This window comes from Eptesicus fuscus, chromosome 5 (genome assembly GCF_027574615.1).
Source record: "Eptesicus fuscus isolate TK198812 chromosome 5, DD_ASM_mEF_20220401, whole genome shotgun sequence".
NCBI lineage: Eukaryota > Metazoa > Chordata > Mammalia > Chiroptera > Vespertilionidae > Eptesicus > Eptesicus fuscus.
The window spans coordinates 43,906,351-43,925,253 of record NC_072477.1 but is presented as its reverse complement, the minus strand read 5'-3'; the positions used below and the strand labels follow the sequence as shown (position 1 = coordinate 43,925,253).

Here is an 18,903-nt window from a genome sequence, read left to right as displayed (position 1 = left end):
CAGCTCTTCATCTCTCATTTTAGCAAGGGATCTTGTTCTCCCAGCTGCTGTGAGGCAGCAAATGGATGTGTTTGTATACATTTCTCTTCATGGGTTTCTCCTTCCATCCCCACTCTGGGGAAGGAGCTATGTGAAGTGTCAGAAGAGGGGGAAATGGAGTGGGTGGAACAAGCTTTCAGGAGGGTCTGGTAAGGAGGGTGTTTGCCAGAGGCCAGTGGTTTCCCTGTCCTTCCTTGAGCAGTGGATGCTGGGCTCGTTTGCAGAGAGAACACTAGTTTGGAGCTCCCACCCCTTGCAATTAAGAGTTGGCCATAGCGACATTCCAAGAATGTCTGAATCAAGCTTTCCATGAGAAATAAGACGGTGGTGGTGACTTGGGGGCATAGAGGGCCAGGAGGGACTTGGGTGCCAAGGTCTGTGGGACCCTTTGGGAAAATGGCAGGTGGTGCGCTATGAGGACAGCTGGGCCTTGTGGCCTGGCCCTATGCTCCATGAGGTGACAGCCCCCCAGGCTGGAGCTGCATGGCTGGATCTTGGCTTGAGGGCTTCTGTCTGCATCTGAGCTGTCTTTCCTCTACCCCACGCCCAAGTCATAATAGCAACCACAGTGACCAGAGCTATTAAGTGTTTACTTTGGGCCATGGCCTGTACTTGGGCCCTTTACCTGTATCATCTCAGAATAGCAGTAAAGGAACTTGGCCAGGGGCACCTAATAGCAGAACCATTTGTCACTGTGCTCCTAACCACTGTTCTGTCTTGTCTCCCCCCTCCCGTGTCCCCCCCCCCCCCACACACACTTTTCTGCATGTACCTCTGATAAACTGAATTTACACAAAGTTCTGCCTGTCATTCTTGCCGCATTCTCCCCATGACTCTACACGAAGCTGGCTGCCTGGCCACTTCCCATCTGCAGACCCTAACCCTATCTATTCTCTGTTCTGTCACAACCATGGGAGATCACAAGACTACATCTGTTTCAAGGATAAAGAAACTAGAAGCTGGAGCAGGAAGTGACTTGTGGAGGGTCACATGGCCCAGCTGGTACTGGGGACTAGGTCTTCTGGATCTTACTTGCCTTTTGGTTCTGGTGGTCCCTCTAATGGGGTCACTTTGTTTTCTTCTCTGCCTTTTGGCCCTATTTGGTTATACTGCCTTTTCCTGAAAGACCTAACCCGATGAACACAAGGGGTAAACATTTTGGATGTTAGGGAGTGGAGGAGGGGGGAGAGATAAATCCATCTTTTTTCCTCTGTGACTGTGGGGATGAAAGCTACATATAATTCTGAAGATGAGGATTAAAAGTATGTCTGAATGCATGCTTCTGTGTCCCTGACAATCTTCAGAGTGTGTTTAATTTAGTGGATCACATTAGCATTGGTTGGATGGATAGGTAATTTTTTGACTTCCCCCTACCCTCTATCATTAATGGTGGAAACTCCATTGTGTGAAAATGTGTTACAGTTTATGGTGTATTCATAGTCATAGTCTCTTTTAAAAAAATATTTTGTTTGATTTCAGAAAGTAAGGGAGAGGGAGAGAGAGATAGAAACATCAATAAGAATCATTAATCGGCTGCCTCCTGCAGGCCTCCTACTGGGGATCAGGCCCGCAACTCCGGCATGTGTTCTGACAGGAATCAAACCGTGATCTCTTGGTTCAGAGGTCAGTGCTCCACCACTGAACCAATGTGGCCGAACAGTCATAGTCTCTTGATTTCTGTCTTCTCAGAGTGGGCCTGGTGTGTGGCTTAGGCAGGAAGGAGCAGACTCCATAGCACCTGTTCGAGGCCCCTCACCCATCTGGTTTCCAGGAGAGAGCGCCTCTGGAGGCTGGGGGGTCTTTGGAGACCCTGGGGCCATTGTGTTTGGCTGCCTTTGGGGTCCAGTGGGTCCCTGTTAGTTATCCCAGAGCAGTTTTTGGTCCTGGCCACTGAGAAGGCCCCTGCTGCTCTCTCCTGTGGGCCAGGACTTCATGGTTCTCATGAGAAAATTTGGCATCCAGTGGCTTTGTAATTCTAAGGGGTGATGGAATTGGGGAGGAAGTTTGTGATATCTGATGGGGGAATGATTAAATGGGGTCTGATTGTGGTCATCCAGGCCCCTTCCAGGGACCACATGCGTTTCCTCCTGCTCCAGGGTTTCACTTCACTCTTCAGCTTTTCCAGTTTACTTGTGCTGTGAGAGTCTGAGGACTAATGGCCTGGCACTGCCCCGCCTCCAGGGAGCTCACAGACTTGGGGCTGTGGTGGCTGTCACACTGAAGGACAGGCTCAGGTCGGGAAAAGGCCCAGAGCTGTGCTGGTCTCTGGATGATGAAGGCAGGCGTCATCCTGCAAAGATGGAATGCAGGGTTGTGCCCAAGGACAGGGTGGGAGGCGAGGTGGGAAAGGTGAGGGGAAGAATGTGGGCCAGGGCCAGGGACAAGGTGTCTGATATTCAAGGACAGATAATACTGCTGTTGGTGACAACTGTTGACATTTATTGACACTCACTACTTAGCACTTTGCTAAGTGCTGATCATTCTTCATCTCTTTGACTCTGTCACAACTCAGATTTGATTCTCCCTATTTTATAGGTGAGGAAACTGAGGCTCATTGTTGGGCCAGCTGCCCAAATTCACAAATTTGTAAGTGGTAGATGTGGGATGGGAGCCTGAGCAGTGACTGCCCAGCTCTCCCATCCTGAGGGCCCTGCCTAGCATTCTACAGCAAGGGTTCCCATCCCCTACTGGGAGTCACACCGGGGTGGGGGGAGGGGGGGCAATATAGAGTGATCAAAGGAGCCTGGGGGCAGCCAGTCCCAATTTAAGTACCAAGGATAGGGGTGAGGAGCTGGCTAGAGGCCGGGACTCTCTGTGCTCTTCAATGTCACCACCAGGCAAACCTTGCAGACCACCCAGAGAGCTGCCTCCGTCCTCTCAGCTGCCCAGCCCACTCTGTCTCCCTTTGTCCTGAGAGCCTGCCCCTTCTCAGTGCCTTGGGATGGGTGTCCTGCTGGAGTGGGGTGTTTGCAGCCCCACGATGGAGCTGCCCTTGTTTGCCTTGCACAATGACCATCCCAGCGCCTGGCTTGGGGCTGTCTATTTTTATCCAGTCCAAGGCCTCCGCTTCACTTTCCCGTCCTGTTGTTGAGGCCACTTTAGAAGGAATGGTGGGAATTTTGAGGCTCAGTCACAGCCAGGCAGGCAGGAACGCATCAGTGGGGGGTGGGCAGGGCAGGGGTGGCAGACCGGAGACCGTCTTGTTTTAGCTCTCTGCTGAATGGTTGACACGATATTCTCATCTCATATCTACATCACCTCCAGATTTAAATCCTAGAGCCTTGACACTCTGGGTTCCTTGCCTAACTCAGGGCCTGGGGCGCTTTCCCCCTAACTGTCTAATGTCTCCTCCAGCCATCTTCCTCTCTGCAAAATCTCCACCCCTTTCCTGTTTCCTTGATTTTAGTTTAGTTCCGGGAGGAAAAGCAAGATTAGCTAGTTAAATTCATACTAAGGTATAAGTGGCTGGTAGGCAACCCTTCTTAGCAATGTAAAGGCAGAATATGCCGTGATTCAATGAATTACAGGATGAAGGGCCATGTGGGAATGGCCATTCTGAGGAGGAGGGCTGAGGGAAGAAGGCAGGTTCTCTCAGCTCTTCAGTGCTCTAGGTTAGAAAAACAGAAAGAGCAGAACACAAGGAGCTTTGTGCTCTGTGAGACAAGGAGCAGCCAGGCCAGGCTGGGTGCTGGGTGCTGAGTGAATGAGTTCTGGGTCCTTTAATGAGAGGCTGAGTAGTGGGGCTGCTTTAGAAGCTAGACCTGCCTGACTCCATGGAGGTGGTGCAGGCTTCTTCAGGATCCAGTGACTTATCGCTGGTATCTTGTTCTAGTGCCTATTGGGTGACAGTTCCGGGGCTTTATTAAGCACCCACTGTATGCCAGCCATGTTGTAAGCTGCCTGTCATGCGACTGGGCTGTCCCTTTTGCTGACCTAGGATGTGTGTACTGGATCTCAGTCCTTGCAGCATACTGGTTTCTTTAGAGCTGCACCAGCAAGGGCAAGCCCCTCATTTTAAAGAGAAGGCCTGGGGAAGAAAGAAACACGTGGAGAGTGGGGTCTCAGCTGTATTTCCTCCACCAGTCAGACTGTAAGTTCCTTGAGGGCACAGATCCTTCTCTAGGATTCTTATATTTTGTAGGTTGGGAACAGAGGCTCAGAGAGGTTAGGAGAGTGGCTGAGGGCCACACAGCAAGCATAAGCAAGCAGAGCCAGTTTACAACCTAGGTGACTCCATGCTGCCCACCCACCTGCCACCTTTCCTCCCAGTGGTCCCTAAACAGGTACCTTTTGGAGTCGATGCTGTCTGATGTTCATCTTTAGTGCCTACAGGAGCTGGGAGAGGAGTGCTGAGCAGTATTGTCTCCTGCTGTTTCCTGATTCTACGGCCCAAGCATGCTCCCCTCAGATGCCCTCATCTAACAGGTCCTTGAGCTCTTCGTTCTCCAAAATGCTCAGTTCAGTTCAGTCAGTGTGTGCTGAGCCTCCATAGCAAGGTGGACTGAAGAGCATGGACTGTGCACCAGAGGGCCCTGGGTTCAAGTCCCAGCTGTGCCTTTTCCTGTTGTAGGACTTTGGGGCAGCCAGGCCCTGTGCTTAGGTCTGGGGGCACAGAGATACAAATTATGTCATCTCTGCCCTCAAGGTACTCACAGACAGGTAAAGACAAACAATAGTAATGAGAAGTAGTGTAGAAACGGTCCAGAGGAAGAAGGGATTAGTGATTGACTTGGTGTGGTGGGGAGGTAGTCCAGGAAGACTCCCTGGAAGAGATGACATCGAAGTTGGTTTTTACAGGATGAATAGGAGTCTACCAAAGAGACAAGGTTTGGGTGTGGGAGATGTTCCAGGTCCAAGAAATAGCACGTGCAAAGGCCTGGAGGTGTGAAGACAAGCCTGATGTTGAGAAGCCCAAGGATGTCAGATGGGCTGCAAAGCAAAGCATCAGGTGTTGATGGGAGACAAGGCAAGGGGAGGCCAGGGCCTGGGTAAATCTGTTAAAAACTGTAATACCCAGAATGCACAGGTAAGTGTCCAGCTTGGTGAATATTTACAGACTGATCACACCCTGGACAACATTGCTGTGCATGACCATGCTCAATCCTGACACGTGAGAGTGCTCATTGCCTATGGGCCTAGGGCTGCTGCATGTCCAGTGAGTGGGCAGGGGGTAAAGTTTTAGCTAAAAAGAGGGTTTTGTTTGGTTTTGGAGGGCAAGAGGATGTTTTTCCTGGAGTTTGGGCCATCTGGTGTCCTGACACAATTAGATAGGAACCTAGATTAGTCCCCCTGGGTTAAGAGCTGACCCTTGGGTATGGCCCATACCCACTCACTCTACCCAAGTCAGGCTCCGGTCTAGAGGTGGTGGACCCTGAGCTCCTGGGCCAGGACCAGCTTGCAGCTTCCAATTCAGAAATGGCCTCAGACTCCTTGCCTTCTCTTGGTGTGGGGGTGGGGGAGAAGGAGCATTTGGAACTTGCATCAAGCCTCTGCCTTGCGTTTTTTAGCTTTGACCAACCAAAGGAAAAAAGAGCCTTCGTCCCTCCTTAAGACCTCCTGATATTTCACAAAGGGACCCATTCTTCCTGGGCCGGTTGTGTAAAGTTGGAGTAGAGGTGGTGAGGGGTGAAGGGCAGGAGTGACAAAGGTGACTTCAGCAGTCCTGGGAGGAACAGGTAGTGGTGGAGGGGTTCTGGGCAGCCTGGTTGGCCATGAAGCATACGGGGTTTACCACAAAGCTAGAGTGGGTTCCAGGCTTGGCTTTGCCTGTTCCCCTGCTGTGATCTCAGGTAAGCTCCTCACTCTCTAATCTCAGTTTGCTCAACTCTATGTGGGGGCCATTGGGTCACTGATCTCAGGGGCTCCTTGATGCTCATGTGTTCTAGGCAGAGGGTACCAGGTCCTGAGCCCTGAGGGGTTGTGTGGAGAATTGGGGCTTCTGGCCTACAGCATCTTAGCTTGTCGTCATTGTTCCAAAGCAAAACTAATGTCTGGGACAAGACCATGTGGAGGGAGGGGAGGATTGGTGTCCTGGATTTCCCCCTTTTCTAAAACACTAAAGCTTAGGAAATGGAGTGGGGGTACCCTGGACCGATGAAGAATCCAAGGCCCAGAGAGGGAGACGGACTTGCCAGAGGTCACCAGTTTCACATCCTCTGGATCTCTGACAGAGACCCCAGGGCTGGTATGTTTCCTGACTGTAGGCTTTGGGGTGACAGGTCCATGTATTGAACATTTGTTAAGAACCTACTGTATGCCAGTATCAGGTGATACAAAGTGAAGAACGCCTGGACCTTACCCTGGAGGAGCTGATGATGGTCTAGAAGGGGAAGTAGACAGCAAGCAAAGAATCGTGAGTGATTGTGTTAAATGCCGTGGAACTGTGGGCATGGTTTAGCATCAGCACAGAAATTAGAGCAGGAGACTCTGTTGGGGTGGGAATGGCAAGAAGACAACAGGGTATAGACAGCCTGTCAGATAGAAGGAACAGCTTATGCAGAAGCAGGGCGGTGTGCGGTATCACCATGTGTTCTTAGTTAGTTTGTGGCTAGAAAGTTAATGTGTGTGAGATGGGAGAACAGGAAAAGGTGAATCCAGAGAGCGTATCTTGAACTGGTTGGAATGGGCTGGATGAGAGGGACTGGTCCCTGGGGCCAGGGAGACTTTGGGATGTACTTGGTCCTGCAGGGCCTTGGACCTTGTCAGGCATCCAGCATAGGGCCTACTGCCTAGACAGAGGTCACTGTGGAATAAATAAATGACTTTTTGCCTGGGACAAAGGATCCTGCTCATAGGGTGGTTGCTGAGAGATCCAGAGAGAGAGAACATATAAAGACAGAAAGATCATAGCACATATTAAAGAATCATAACTAACACAGCTCTGAGCCAGATACTCTCTAAGTGCGTGTTGTGCACGCATTCATTCATGGAATCCTCCACACAGCTCTTATGAAGTAGTTACTTTTTTTTAAAAGATTTTAAAAATTGATTTTTAGAGAGGAAGGCAGAGAGAGAGAGAGAGAGAGAGAGAGAGAGAGAGAGAGAGAGACACCATCGGCTGCCTCTTGCATGCCCCTTGCCAGGGATGGAGCCAACAACCCAGGCATGTACCCTGACTGGGAATCGAACTGGCAACACCTTGGTGCCCAGGATGATGCCCAACCAACTGAGCCACACCAGCCAGAACTGAAGTAACCACTTTTATTAGCCATGTTAGAGGAGAAGTAATTGAGGCCCAGAGAAGTTAAATAACTTGCCCAAGATCACCCAGCTAGAAATCAGTAGGACTAGCATTAGAACCTAGTTAGTCTGGCCCCTGTTGGGTTCCCTAGTGTCTGGCATGGTGCCCTCTATGTCCCCTGCAAGATGTAGGACTCACACAGTTCTGGCTCCTTGGGGGCTTCTGTGTCCCTGGTTACCCCAGATTCAGTATGTACACTTGTCACCAGGCCCCACAGCAGCTCTGTTCATAGGACGGTTGCTGGATGAATAAATGAATCACTCGTGAGATGGTGGGTGGGTGGGCTTCTGAGAGGGAGCTGTTGGGCTGAGGGGGAGCCTGTTCCTGTCCAGGGCTGCTCGACTCTGAGTTGGAGGCAGATGGCCCCTACACTTTGGGCGGCCTGCATCACGGGGGGAACCGGCAGGTTTTCTCAGGAGACCTGAAATTCCAGAAAATGCACTTGGTTGCATCCAGCCTAATCACAACCATCTGTCTGCCAGGCCCCATGGCTCGCCCTCCTCCTGTCTCTGCTGGCACGCTTTCCCGGGCGTCTGTAACAATCGGGAGCTGCGCTTGAAAGTTTCCTTGTCGGGGTAGAGCGGCTGTTGCCAAGAGCTTCTTCTTTGATGCAAAAAATATATCCCGAAGGTACTTTGTCAGATGTTTTTATATTAAACATTCTCCCTCCGTGGTCCTTGGCCGCCAAGGGAAGCAGAGATGCATGACTTTTCCAGTTGCCCTTGTGGAAAGAATTCCTGGTGTCCACAGGCCTTCCCTCACACACCCCCAAAAGTCAGGGCCTGGCACCCCCAGCCAGAGTGAGTCAGGCCTTGGGGGCTGGCACTTCTGCAAAGCAGGGGCTGCCGTGGCCTGAGGGACGGATGCTACCCTCACCCTGGGGTAGAGTAGGTCTCAGGTCTGGAGCAGACACCCAAGCCACCATCTCAGACTGTAAAGTGAATCACTGCAGAGAGGAGAGGGTAGCTCAGAGATAGGAGCCCGGAAGCCATCCCGATCTCCCTGAGTGCCCAGGGTTGTGCCAGCACTGGGCAGAGCTGGGAGAGGTGGGAGCTGTCACACAGTCACGTGGCCTGAAATCAGGAGGGATTGGGCCAGGGGTCTCTGTGGCTCCTCAGCAGCCCTGGGAAGCAGCTAAGGGGAGGGGCTTTGCTAGCCAGATGTGATCCGTGGGGTATGTTGGGAGAGGGATGGAGGCAGAGTACAGCTGTTCTGGCTCACACTCCGGTTTCAGCCTTTTGGGCTGAATGGGGTGAAATGGGGCATCCAGCAGGCACCTTTGTAGACAGGCTGTCCGCATCAGCCATCAGGGTGTGTGAGCCCCAGGAAGTCCCCAACTGTCTCCCCTTCTGCCTGTCTTTACTCACCCCCTCAGCCCTCTGCCCACTGCTTCATGTCGGGCACGGAGAGCCTACCTTTCTCAGCCTCTGTGCCGGGGCCCAGCCTTCCACTCAGTGACTGTGTGGTTTTCTGCCGACCACGTGTCAGCTCTGGCCCTTAGATTTTAGGTCCCTCCCAGGCCTGCCCGCAGGGTCACAGGAGAAGGGGGAACACTGTTGCCAAAACAAGGACTCCAGATTGCTCTCCGAGGGCAGATGTTGGGAATGGGGCCGGGGATGCTTGACTCTGAGGGCAGGGCCAGGGTCTTCCCCACGTGGCGCCCAGCTCCGGGCCTGGTGTGCAGGGGATGTTGGGGTTGTGTTTGTGATTCGTAGAGAGGCCGCGGCTTCTCCACACCCTTGACTCTCAGCTCATGTTGTCAGTCTCAGGCTCCCGGAGACCCTGGTTTTTCAAGGTGGAGGAGCCCTATCTCCAGAGCCTCTGCTGCTGTTTGACCCGAGAGAGGAGCTGAGGTGGGTAGAGAGGGCGCAGGTGTGAGGGACACGGACTCAGTCTCCTCCTACCAGGCTGCTCAGCTGTGTCTTAACTGCCAGCCCCCTTCCTCACAGGGCAAAGGCTGGAGAGAACCCCAGGAGCTTCCTCTTAAGTCTCAAGGAGTGACACACCTGGGGGCCAGGAGACCCAGGTTCCAGGCCTGATCACGTCTTTTTGGTGATCTCAAGTTGTTCCCACGCAGCTCCTCCATCTGTAAATGGGCCAATCAGTCTCACTCATTTATCCTCAGCCCTCTTTGCACAGAGTCCCGTGCAGACTTTTTAAATGGCTGAGACCCCATTCCAGAAGTGGTTGGGGAAGACTGGGATTCAGGATTTTAAAAATTTCCCCAAGTGATTCTAATATGCAGTCAAGGCTGAAAACACAGGTCTGAATAGACCTAGAACCTGGGACCTAGAGCATCCAGCCATCTTCCCCTCAAGGCAGGAGCCTTTTCTGTATCCGGGCCCCAGCCTGTACTTTGTCATTTCTGGGTACAGGCACACGTGGCATCTTAGAGCAGCCTGCTTTGTGAGCTGCCTGGCTCTGGTCCCTTCTGCTGTGATGTGTGTTCTGGGGTTTAGCGGTATGTGAGCACCAGTGAGGTCACGTCGGACTGTCCCTCTGAGGGTCACCAGGTCCCTACATGTTTGATTCTTGCCACAACCTGGTGTTGTACTTGCAGTTTTCAGGTGAGAAAGCTCAGCCTGGAGGGTGGTAAAAGTGATTTTCAAAGACACTCGGTGGAAGGTGAGCGTGTGGAGATGTGGTTTTTGTCTTCGCAGGAAGGAGGGTTCTCTGTGATTGCTCTCGGAAGCTTGGCCAGCCCCACCTGAGCTCTTATGCCCTCCTTGTTATCTTGACACCTCCCTTGGGTCTCAATAGCTTTACTAAGAATTAAATGAGCCACTCAGCTCTGTCCAGACCTGCTTCTAGACCTTGGAGTAGTAGGGTGTGTAGTAAAAGGTACAGATGACAGGGGGATGCTGGGGATTCAAGACTCAGGGGTGAAAAGCCCAGGCTTTGGGGCCAGACAGACCTGTGGTCTAATTCACACAGCCTCCATTTTGCAGCCTCACTTCACCCCACTTCTGACAAGTGGGCTGGGCAACACCTCACAGGTGCTTTGGAGATCCCGTAAGTACCGTAGATAGCACAGTGCCTGGCACACACCCAGTTTTCAGTAGGTGGTAATTAAGTGAATTGGTAACCAAGTATTAGCATGAGGAAGAGAATGGCATGAAGGAGAAGATATGTTGGAATCTAATGTAACCCTAGAGCAGTGGTTGGCAAACTGCGGCTCGCGAGCCACATGTGGCTCTTTGGCCCCTTGAGTGTGTGTGGCTCTTCCATAAAATACTGCATGCAGGTGTGCACGTACAGTGCGATTGAAACTTCGTGGCCCATGCGCAGAAGTCGGTTTTCGGCTCTCAAAAGAAATTTCAGTCGTTGTACTGTTGATATTTCGCTCTGTTGACTAATGAGTTTGCCGACCACTGCCCTAGAGAGAGGCAGGTGAATGCTGTTTCCAAAGTGAAAAGTGTGGGCTGGGAGCAGAGCTAGAACTGAAGGAGGAGGGTTTAACCAGGCTGAGAGGGAAGGGCACCCCAGGCCCGGGGAACTGCTGGGCAAAGGCAAGGTGATGCGAAATGGTTGTTCTAGGAAGGGGAGTGATCCTGGCAGGGCCGTAAGAAGGGAGGCCTAGAGGGAGGGCCTTGAATGCCACGTCAGGAAGGACTGGACTTTCCTCTGTGGTGGGCCACAGCTACATGCCCCAGAAGTCCTTTTGATTGATAGGTAGATTGACTGCAGCCTTATAGAGAATAGGTTTGTATGAGCCCAGAGTGTAGAGTTCTGTTTGCTTAATGTAAACTTTTTATTGATTACAATAAGCATGTCAAACTCGCTGGCTGCGGGCCGCATGCGGCCCACAACAAATATTTTTGCGGTCCAGCCAATATAACAGTATGTAAGAAACGTTTTAATAAAAAATTCGTAACATAATTTTTACAATGTCCTGTTGCAAACCACCACAGGCCCCTTGCTCAGGCCGCCCCACGCCCCAAGGGAACCCCACCCTGATCCGGGACACCCTTCCGGGCAAACCAGCTGGCCCCCACCCCTGTACCAGGCCTCTATCCTATCTAATAAAAGAGTACTATGCAGATTGATCATCACTGCAACACACAATATAGCTGCCCCCATGTGGTCAAAGATCCTGCCCCCATGTGGACACAAGATGGCCAGCAGGAGAGGGCAGTTGGGAGGCACCCGGCCTGCAAGGGAGGGCAGTTGAGAAGGACCAGGCCTGCAAGGGAGGGCAGTTGGAGGTGATCAACCCTGCAGGGGAGGGCAGTTAGGGGTGACCAGGCCATCAGAGGAGGGAAGTTGGGGGCAAACAGGCTGGCAGCAGAGTCGTTAGGGAGTGATCAGGCTGGCAGGCAGAAGTGGTTAGGGGCAATCAGGAAGGCAGGCAGGTGAGCAGTTGGGAGCCAGCAGTCCTGGATTGTGAGAGGGATGTCCGACTGCCCGTTACCGGCAGTGGGACATCCCTCGAGGGGTCCCAGATTGGTACAGGCTGGGCTGAGGGTATTAATAATGAACTACAACGTTCGCTAGTGACTGATCACTATAATGGTGTTGCATTCATTTCCCTCCACTATTTCTCTCCACTAATACTAGCAGTGAATATTTTAGCAGCCGATTGCCACGTCATTAGTCTTGTACTGACTTGTTTGGTGTGCGTAACAGGAAATATTTTGCTTTCAGAGAACAAGAAAAAGAGGTTTATTTGCATTACACTTATTAATTTGTGCAGTTATTCAGTGTCTGGTAAGTTAATGTTCAAGAAAAAATATTAATTTTTATTAAAATATCCTACTATTTTATGTGAACTATTACTCATTTATTTCAGCTCTTTGTTTTCAGCATGTCTCTATCGAAATAAACCTACGTTTCTATGAAAATTGAAGCTTTTGTTTTTTGCGGCCCACATAAACTTAACCCTTGTTTATTTGGCCCGTGTCAGCCGTTGAGTTTGACATGGTTGATGTACAATATGCAGAAAGCACAAACATCACAAGTGAACAGTGTTTTCAGACCAAATGTATTTGTGTAACTACTGCCCAGACCAAGAAACAGAACACTGTGTCGGAAGCCCCCTCTCAGGATCCCTTCCAGTCACTCCCCAACACCCGCCCACCACCCTCCCTGGGCAACTAAGCTCTATTCTGACCTGGAACACCATGGATGAATTTTCCTGTCTTTGAACCTGGGACAAATGGAAGTATACACTGTGTTCTTATTTTTTCTTTTATTTGTGATATAATTGACATAACGTATTAATTTCAGGTGTACAACATCATGATTTGATACCTTATATATTGCAAAATGATTACAATAATAAGTTAACTGCCATCACTACACAGTTACAATTTTTTTCTTGTGATAAGATCTCTCAGGATCTACTCTTAACAACTTTTGTATATACACGTGGTCGGCAAACTGCGGCTCGAGAGCCACATGCGGCTCTTTGGCCCCTTGAGTGTGGCTCTTCCACAAAATACCATGGCCTGGGTGAGTCTATTTTGAAGAAGTGGCGTTAGAAGAAGTTTAAGTTTAAAAAATTTGACTCTCAAAAGAAATTTCAATCGTTGTACTGTTGATATTTGGCTCTGTTGACTAATGAGTTTGCCGACCACTGGTATATGCCATACATCTGTGTTAACTGTAGTCACTGTGCTGTCAATTACAACCCCGGAACTTACTTACCTTATCCTGGCAATTTGTACCTTTTGACCACCTCACACACACACCATTCCCTACCCCACCTCTGGCAACACCAATCGTCTGTGCTCTTTTGTATGTTTGCAAAGCCCCTCCGTAGTGTTGGGACACCTGTGATGGCTCATTCATTGCTGGATAATATTCTCTGGGCACAGACCTCGGTTCTCCTACTCTAATGTATGCATTTCACTACTAAAGGGCACTTGGGTGGTGTCCATTTTCTGGTTCTATCCATGATGTTACCATAACTATTCCTGGGCAGGCCTTTCTGTGGACATAAGGACACACTTCTCTTGGGCGTATACTTGGGACTGGATGCTCTAGGCTCCCCATTAATCGTGTGGTCAGCTTTATTCCATGCTGGACCGTTGTCCAAAGCCACAGTGTTCCGTCAGGAACACTTCTAGGGGCGCTTTGGTTCATTCCACCCATTTTACCGAGACCTTGAGAGGGGCAGTGCCTGTCCTTGGCCCCACAGCTCCCAATGGCAGAGCTCAGTCTAGACCTGGGGTTTCCACGCTCAGTGTCCAGAGCCTCTGCCCACATGGAGGTGGTGCCTAGTGCGCCACTCTGAGCAATTCTGGTCCTGGACTCCGCCTCCGCCCTTCACCCCGAGGCAGGATTTTAGCTCCATATCCTCTTGGAAGGCCCTGGGCAGTGCACTCTGGAAAAAACAAAAAGGAGAAAAGAGTGAAAGGAAACCAAACATTAGAAAAGAAGCGTGTTTCCAATAAGCTGGGCCTTTCACCGGGAGCCAAAACATGACTTTCCTGGGCCCCGGGAGCAGCCGGTCGGGTTTGCTTCTCTGGGTGTACGTCTTGCTGGGTGTTGGGTCGGGACTCGCCTCTTGCATCATCCCCAGGACACACAGACAGGCATTGTCTTTTGGGGCTTTGGATCCCTGGACTTTGGGGTGGCTCAGCCCAGGGGGGACCTCTGACAACAAGCTGCCTAGGCCCTCAGGAGGGAGCAGTGTGTGAGTTACTGTAAGAGATTTTCCTCGCTTGCCCACCCCCTTCCTTTCTTGGGTGCTTTGATGGGTTTGAGGTGTTTATAGGCTTGATTCACAACGGAGTTACCAGGGTTTTCCACGGAAATAACTTATTAAAGGGGCCGTGCACACAGCGACATTGAAGTCTGGGGAGGGGTGCGCATCAAAGGCAGCCGGCGGCCCAGCCAGGCAGCGGTTCACTGGACTGGCACTCCAGACGAGGCCAGGAGGGGCAGGGAGGGGGCGGCCGGGGCTGCAGGAAAAACACTTGGGCTTAAGAAAACACTCCCCAGACAAACCCAAATTCAGATCCATGGGAAAAAAGGGGGGAAAGTGAAAGCCCAGCATCCCGGGCCAGCCCTCTGCTGGAGCCTCCTGTCCAGATGTGGGGACACATGTGGGTGCCTGGCTAACGCATGGCGCCTGACTTCGTGCTGTCATGCCTAGCCCTTCCCTTGGCCCTGGGCTGTTCCTTGGGAGGAAATGCTAAGGCAGTGGGCTGCCTACTGCCTTTTGCCAGGGATGGGTGGGGAGAAGTTAGGGGTAGAAGGGTTTTCTGATGTCCTGCCTTCCTGATAGCTCCTCTCCTTTGATTTAATTACACCTGATTTGTCCTTTGGAGATAATTAAAAGCCTTCATTTTCCAGGAAGCTGTCAGGAATTGCATAGTCCACAGTGGCTTCTCTCTTTTCTGAACTTGCAGTACTTTTCATCTCTGTACCCCTCCCTTGCAGTGAGTTAACTGCATTGAGTTTATCCGCTGCCCCAACCAGACGGAACGAGTGCCTTCTGGTCAGGGCCTGGGCCCGCCTATGCCCCTCAGGGAAACTGCTGTCCCTGGTGCCTGGCATCGCCCACCCTGTGCAGGAAAACATGGATTGGAACCTGCAACTCAGTCCAGGCTGTTTCACAGTAATAATGGCAATAGCAGTAAAAGAAGTAATAATAATGGCTAAAATTTGAGAGCAAAACTTGTGGCGGACACTGTGTTTCTTATTCGTTAAGCCCATTCAGTCCCAATGAGGTAGGTTATGTTAATTACACACATTTTTCGTTTTTCGGATGAGAAAACTGAGTCTTAGAGAGGAGTAATTTGCCCAGGGGCACCAAGCTGATAAGTGGCAAAGGTGGGGTTGACTCCAGAACTTGTGTCCTTGGACAAGTCGCTCTGCCTGTTTGGGCCTGAATCACCCTCACATTCTATCAGTGAGCCTGCAGGCTGGCTGGAGAAACAAGACAAGTCCTCATGAGGCTGCATAAGGTTTGTTTGGTTTAGTTTACTAAGATACAGTCTACATACAGTAACACTTTTTGAAAGTGCATCATTTTGTCAATTTTGGTAGTTGTGTTACCATTATCATAATCAAGATACAGAGCATTTCCATTGCCCCGGAAAGTTCCTTGGTGCCCCTTTATGGTCAGCCCTTACCCCAACCTTTAGCTCCTGGTAACTGCCATCTGATTTCCATCTTGATGGTTTTGCCTTTTCTTGAATATCCTACAAGTGTAATCATACAGCAAGTAACTTTATTTTTTTTCAAATAGATGTTTATTGATTTCAGAGAGGAAAGGAGAGGGAGAGAGAGAGAGAAATACCAATGATGAGAAAGAATCATTGATTGGCTGCTTCCTGCATGCCACACACTGGGGATGGAGCCCACAACCTGGATATGTGCCCTGACCAGGAATCAAACCATGACCTCCAGGTTCATAGGTCGACGCTCAACCACTGAGCCATACCGGCTGGGCAGCAAGTAACTTTTATTATGCCCTTAAAAAAAAACAAAAAACTCAGAATAATAATTTGAGATTTATCCATGTTGCTTGGATGAACGTTTAGGTTATTTCCAGTGTTTTTGGTTATAACCATTTGTGTTTAGGTTTTTGAGTGAACCTAAGTTTTGAATCACGGAGTAAATACCCAGGAGTAGGATTGCTGGGTATATGGTTAAAGGTGTGCTTAACTTCATAAAAAACAGCCCAATGGTTTTCCAAAGCGATTGTACCATTTTGCAATCTCATCCGCAGTGTGTGAGAGTTCCAGTTACTCCATATTCTCACCAGCATTTTTTAAAAATATATTTTTTTTATTGTTTATAGTATTACAGATATCTCCCATCCTCCCTCCCCCATTACTCTCCTTACCAGCATTTGATAGGGCCAGTTTATTTTTATTTGGGTTATTGTAATAGATATGTAGTGGTATTTCATTGTGGTTTTAATTCACATTTTCCTAATGACTAATGAGGTTGAACATCTTTTCTGATACTTATTTGCCAGCTGTACTGTACATCTTTGGTGAAGTGTCTGTTTAGATCTTAGCACATTTTTTATATTGGGTTGCTTTCTTATTGAATTTTGAAAGTTCTTTACATATTCTGTCTATCAGTCCTTTAAAAGATGTATTTTATAACGATTTTCTCCCAGTCCATGGTTTGTCTTTCCATTTTCGTAATGGAGACTTTTGAAGAACAGAAGTTTTTAAATTTTCTGAAGACCAATTTATTAGGTGTTTCTTTTCATGCTTTTTGTGTTGTATGAAGAACATTGCCAAACCTAGGGTCACAAAGATTTTCTCCTAGAAATTTTATAGGTTTAGGTTTTACATTAAGGCTTATATAATTTTTGTATATGAGATAAGGAGGTCCAATTGTTCTAGTACCATTTGTTGAAAAGACAACTCTTTTGAGTTATGTTAGCCTCTTTGTCAAAAATTAATTGATCATTTGTGTTCTCTTTCTGGATTATATTCTGTTTTATTGTCTATGTGTCCATCCTTTTACCAATACTGCACTATCTTGCTTACTGCAGCTTCACTCCATTAGCGTGAGTCCTCTTTTTCAAAGTTGTTTTGGTTATTTTAGGCATTTTCATTTCCATATTCATTTTAGATTCAGCTGTGGATTTATACAAAAAAGCCTGCTGGGATTTTGATTGGGTTTGCATTGAATCTATAGATGAGTTTGGGCAGAATTGGCATCTTGACAATATTGAGTTTTCCAATCAATGAATATGGCACAGGCTCTATACATTTAGGTCTTTGATTTCTCTCATCAGAGAATACAGATCTTGCACACTGTTGCTACATTTATACCAGTGTAGTTCATGCTTCTTGGTACTAGTGTACGTTGGAATACATACTGTAGTTATTTACTAGAATATAGACATACACTTAATTTTTATATATTGACTTTGGGTGCATAGGATTTATTTTATTTTATTTTTGTATGCATGGGATTTTAATGGCACTGATGCTTTGCATTGGGTGCCATGTTTCAGGGGAAGAGTTACAAAATGGAGAATTTTTTCTCCTTGACTCTCAGAAACATCACTTCTGCCTCCTGCCGTTCCCTAAGATAGTCAAGTGTGAATTTATCCTACTGAGTCAGATGTGACATCTTGGGTGAGTTGCTTAAGGCTTTGGGTGTCAGTTTCCTGTCTGTACAATGGAAGGCAGTGGAGAGAAGTGGATCAGATGACCTGGTGGTGAGGTCCCTTCCAGCTCTGAGCTTGATGTTCACCTAAACTCCAGGCTGGGGGATTTAGAAGAGAGCTGAGTCCGTCTTAGGGAACCCTCTCATTTCACAGAACTGAGAGTGTACAACACTGGCCTGGGCTTGCACAGCAGCTGATGGGTGTACAGGACCCCTGATTTGGACGGGGAAAGACAGCACAGCATGGTGCGTGGGAGGTGACACCACTGCCACAGCCAGGAGGGAGGTGGGGAGAAGGAGAGAGGCTGGAGAGGCGGCCATCCGTGCCTGCTGCTGCCAGAAGGCGGCTGGGAGCTGTGACCCTCAGGAGGGGCCAGTTCACGTTTGGCTGTTTTCAAAGTACAAGAGCCCTGTGCTCGGGTTTTGGCTGACCTCACCCCAAGTGTGGAGTTTAAAGGCCTTTGTAACTCTTTGGTTTGGAACAGGGTCTGGGCATGGCTAGGGGAAAACACTGGAAGCCATGAGTGCTCATTCCCATTGCTCTGCCTCTGCGAGGGGGAAGCAGCCTCCTTTCCCCCTAGTCACTGCAGGTGACCCAGGAGCCTGAGGAGTATGACCAGGGAGGCGAGGGGAGGGAGGGGAAGAGCTGTCTTGGCCATAGAGGCCCCTGTGGCCGTTACTTAATAGAGCCAGGAGCAGCTCTTGGCATTTAGTGCTCATTAACTTTGGTTTTCTGGCACCTCTGCACCTCTATGAGTTATCACCCCATTTTACAGATTAAGAAACTGAGACTCAGAGGTTTCACTTATTTACTAGAGTCACAGAGGTAGCAAGTGAAGGAACTAAAAAGCGGGTGTGGATGGGGAAGAATTACTCATAAGCACAGGGTTTCCGATGAACTAGGTCAGTGGTCGGCAAACTGCGTCTCGCAAGCCACATGTGGCTCTTTGGCCCCTTGAGTGTGGCTCTTCCACAGAATACCACGGCCTGGGCGAGTCTATTTTGAAGAAGTGGCGTTAGAAGAAGTTTAAGTTTAAAAAATTTGGCTCTCAAAAGAAATTTCAATCGTTGTACTGTTGATATTTGGCTCTGTTGACTAATGAGTTTGCCGGCCACTGAACTAGGTAGTGGGGAGGTCTGCACAGCATTGTGAGTGTACTTAATGCCACTGAACTGTACACTTCAAAATGGCTATTTTTATATTATGTGTATTTCATTATAATCATATAACAAGTTGGTGTGCCCTTTTCCTCAATCTGTGGTACGTCCTGCCATAGCAGGCTCTTTGGCATGGAGAGTGTGGGCCCTTGCAGCTATGCCTCCAGGTTGGTGGGACTGTCCAGGGTCCAGGCAGAAGGGCGGGCAGGGCCTTTGGCCAGTGGATAGCCATGGCTGGGTTGGCCTTCCCACATCATCCCCCTCTTTAAGAATAGAGAGAAACTTAGACCCTGGCAAGCATCCCCAAGAGGATGCTGGGACATGGCCCGAGAGCTCTTGACCCACACAAAAGAGGTGGGACCTGGGGTGACCAGGGCCTG

At 49.4% G+C, this 18,903-nt stretch overlaps 1 protein-coding gene across 9 annotated transcripts in view; it reads left to right on the top strand.

Moving 5' to 3' along the window:
* The window catches only part of SMAD6 (SMAD family member 6), an 80,961-nt gene that overhangs the window by 13,918 nt on the left and 48,140 nt on the right, over window positions 1-18,903 (top strand). Inside the window, exons 6-7 of one of the 9 annotated variants that reach the window (XM_054716108.1) lie at window positions 838-1,041; window positions 4,309-4,491. The exons of the other annotated variants lie outside the window; for them this stretch is intronic. Coding sequence (XP_054572083.1) covers window positions 838-1,041; window positions 4,309-4,318 — 214 coding nt within the window. The 3' untranslated portion in view covers window positions 4,319-4,491. Of the gene's footprint in view, window positions 1-837; window positions 1,042-4,308; window positions 4,492-18,903 lie in introns of those variants that run through there. 9 annotated transcript variants of the gene reach the window in all.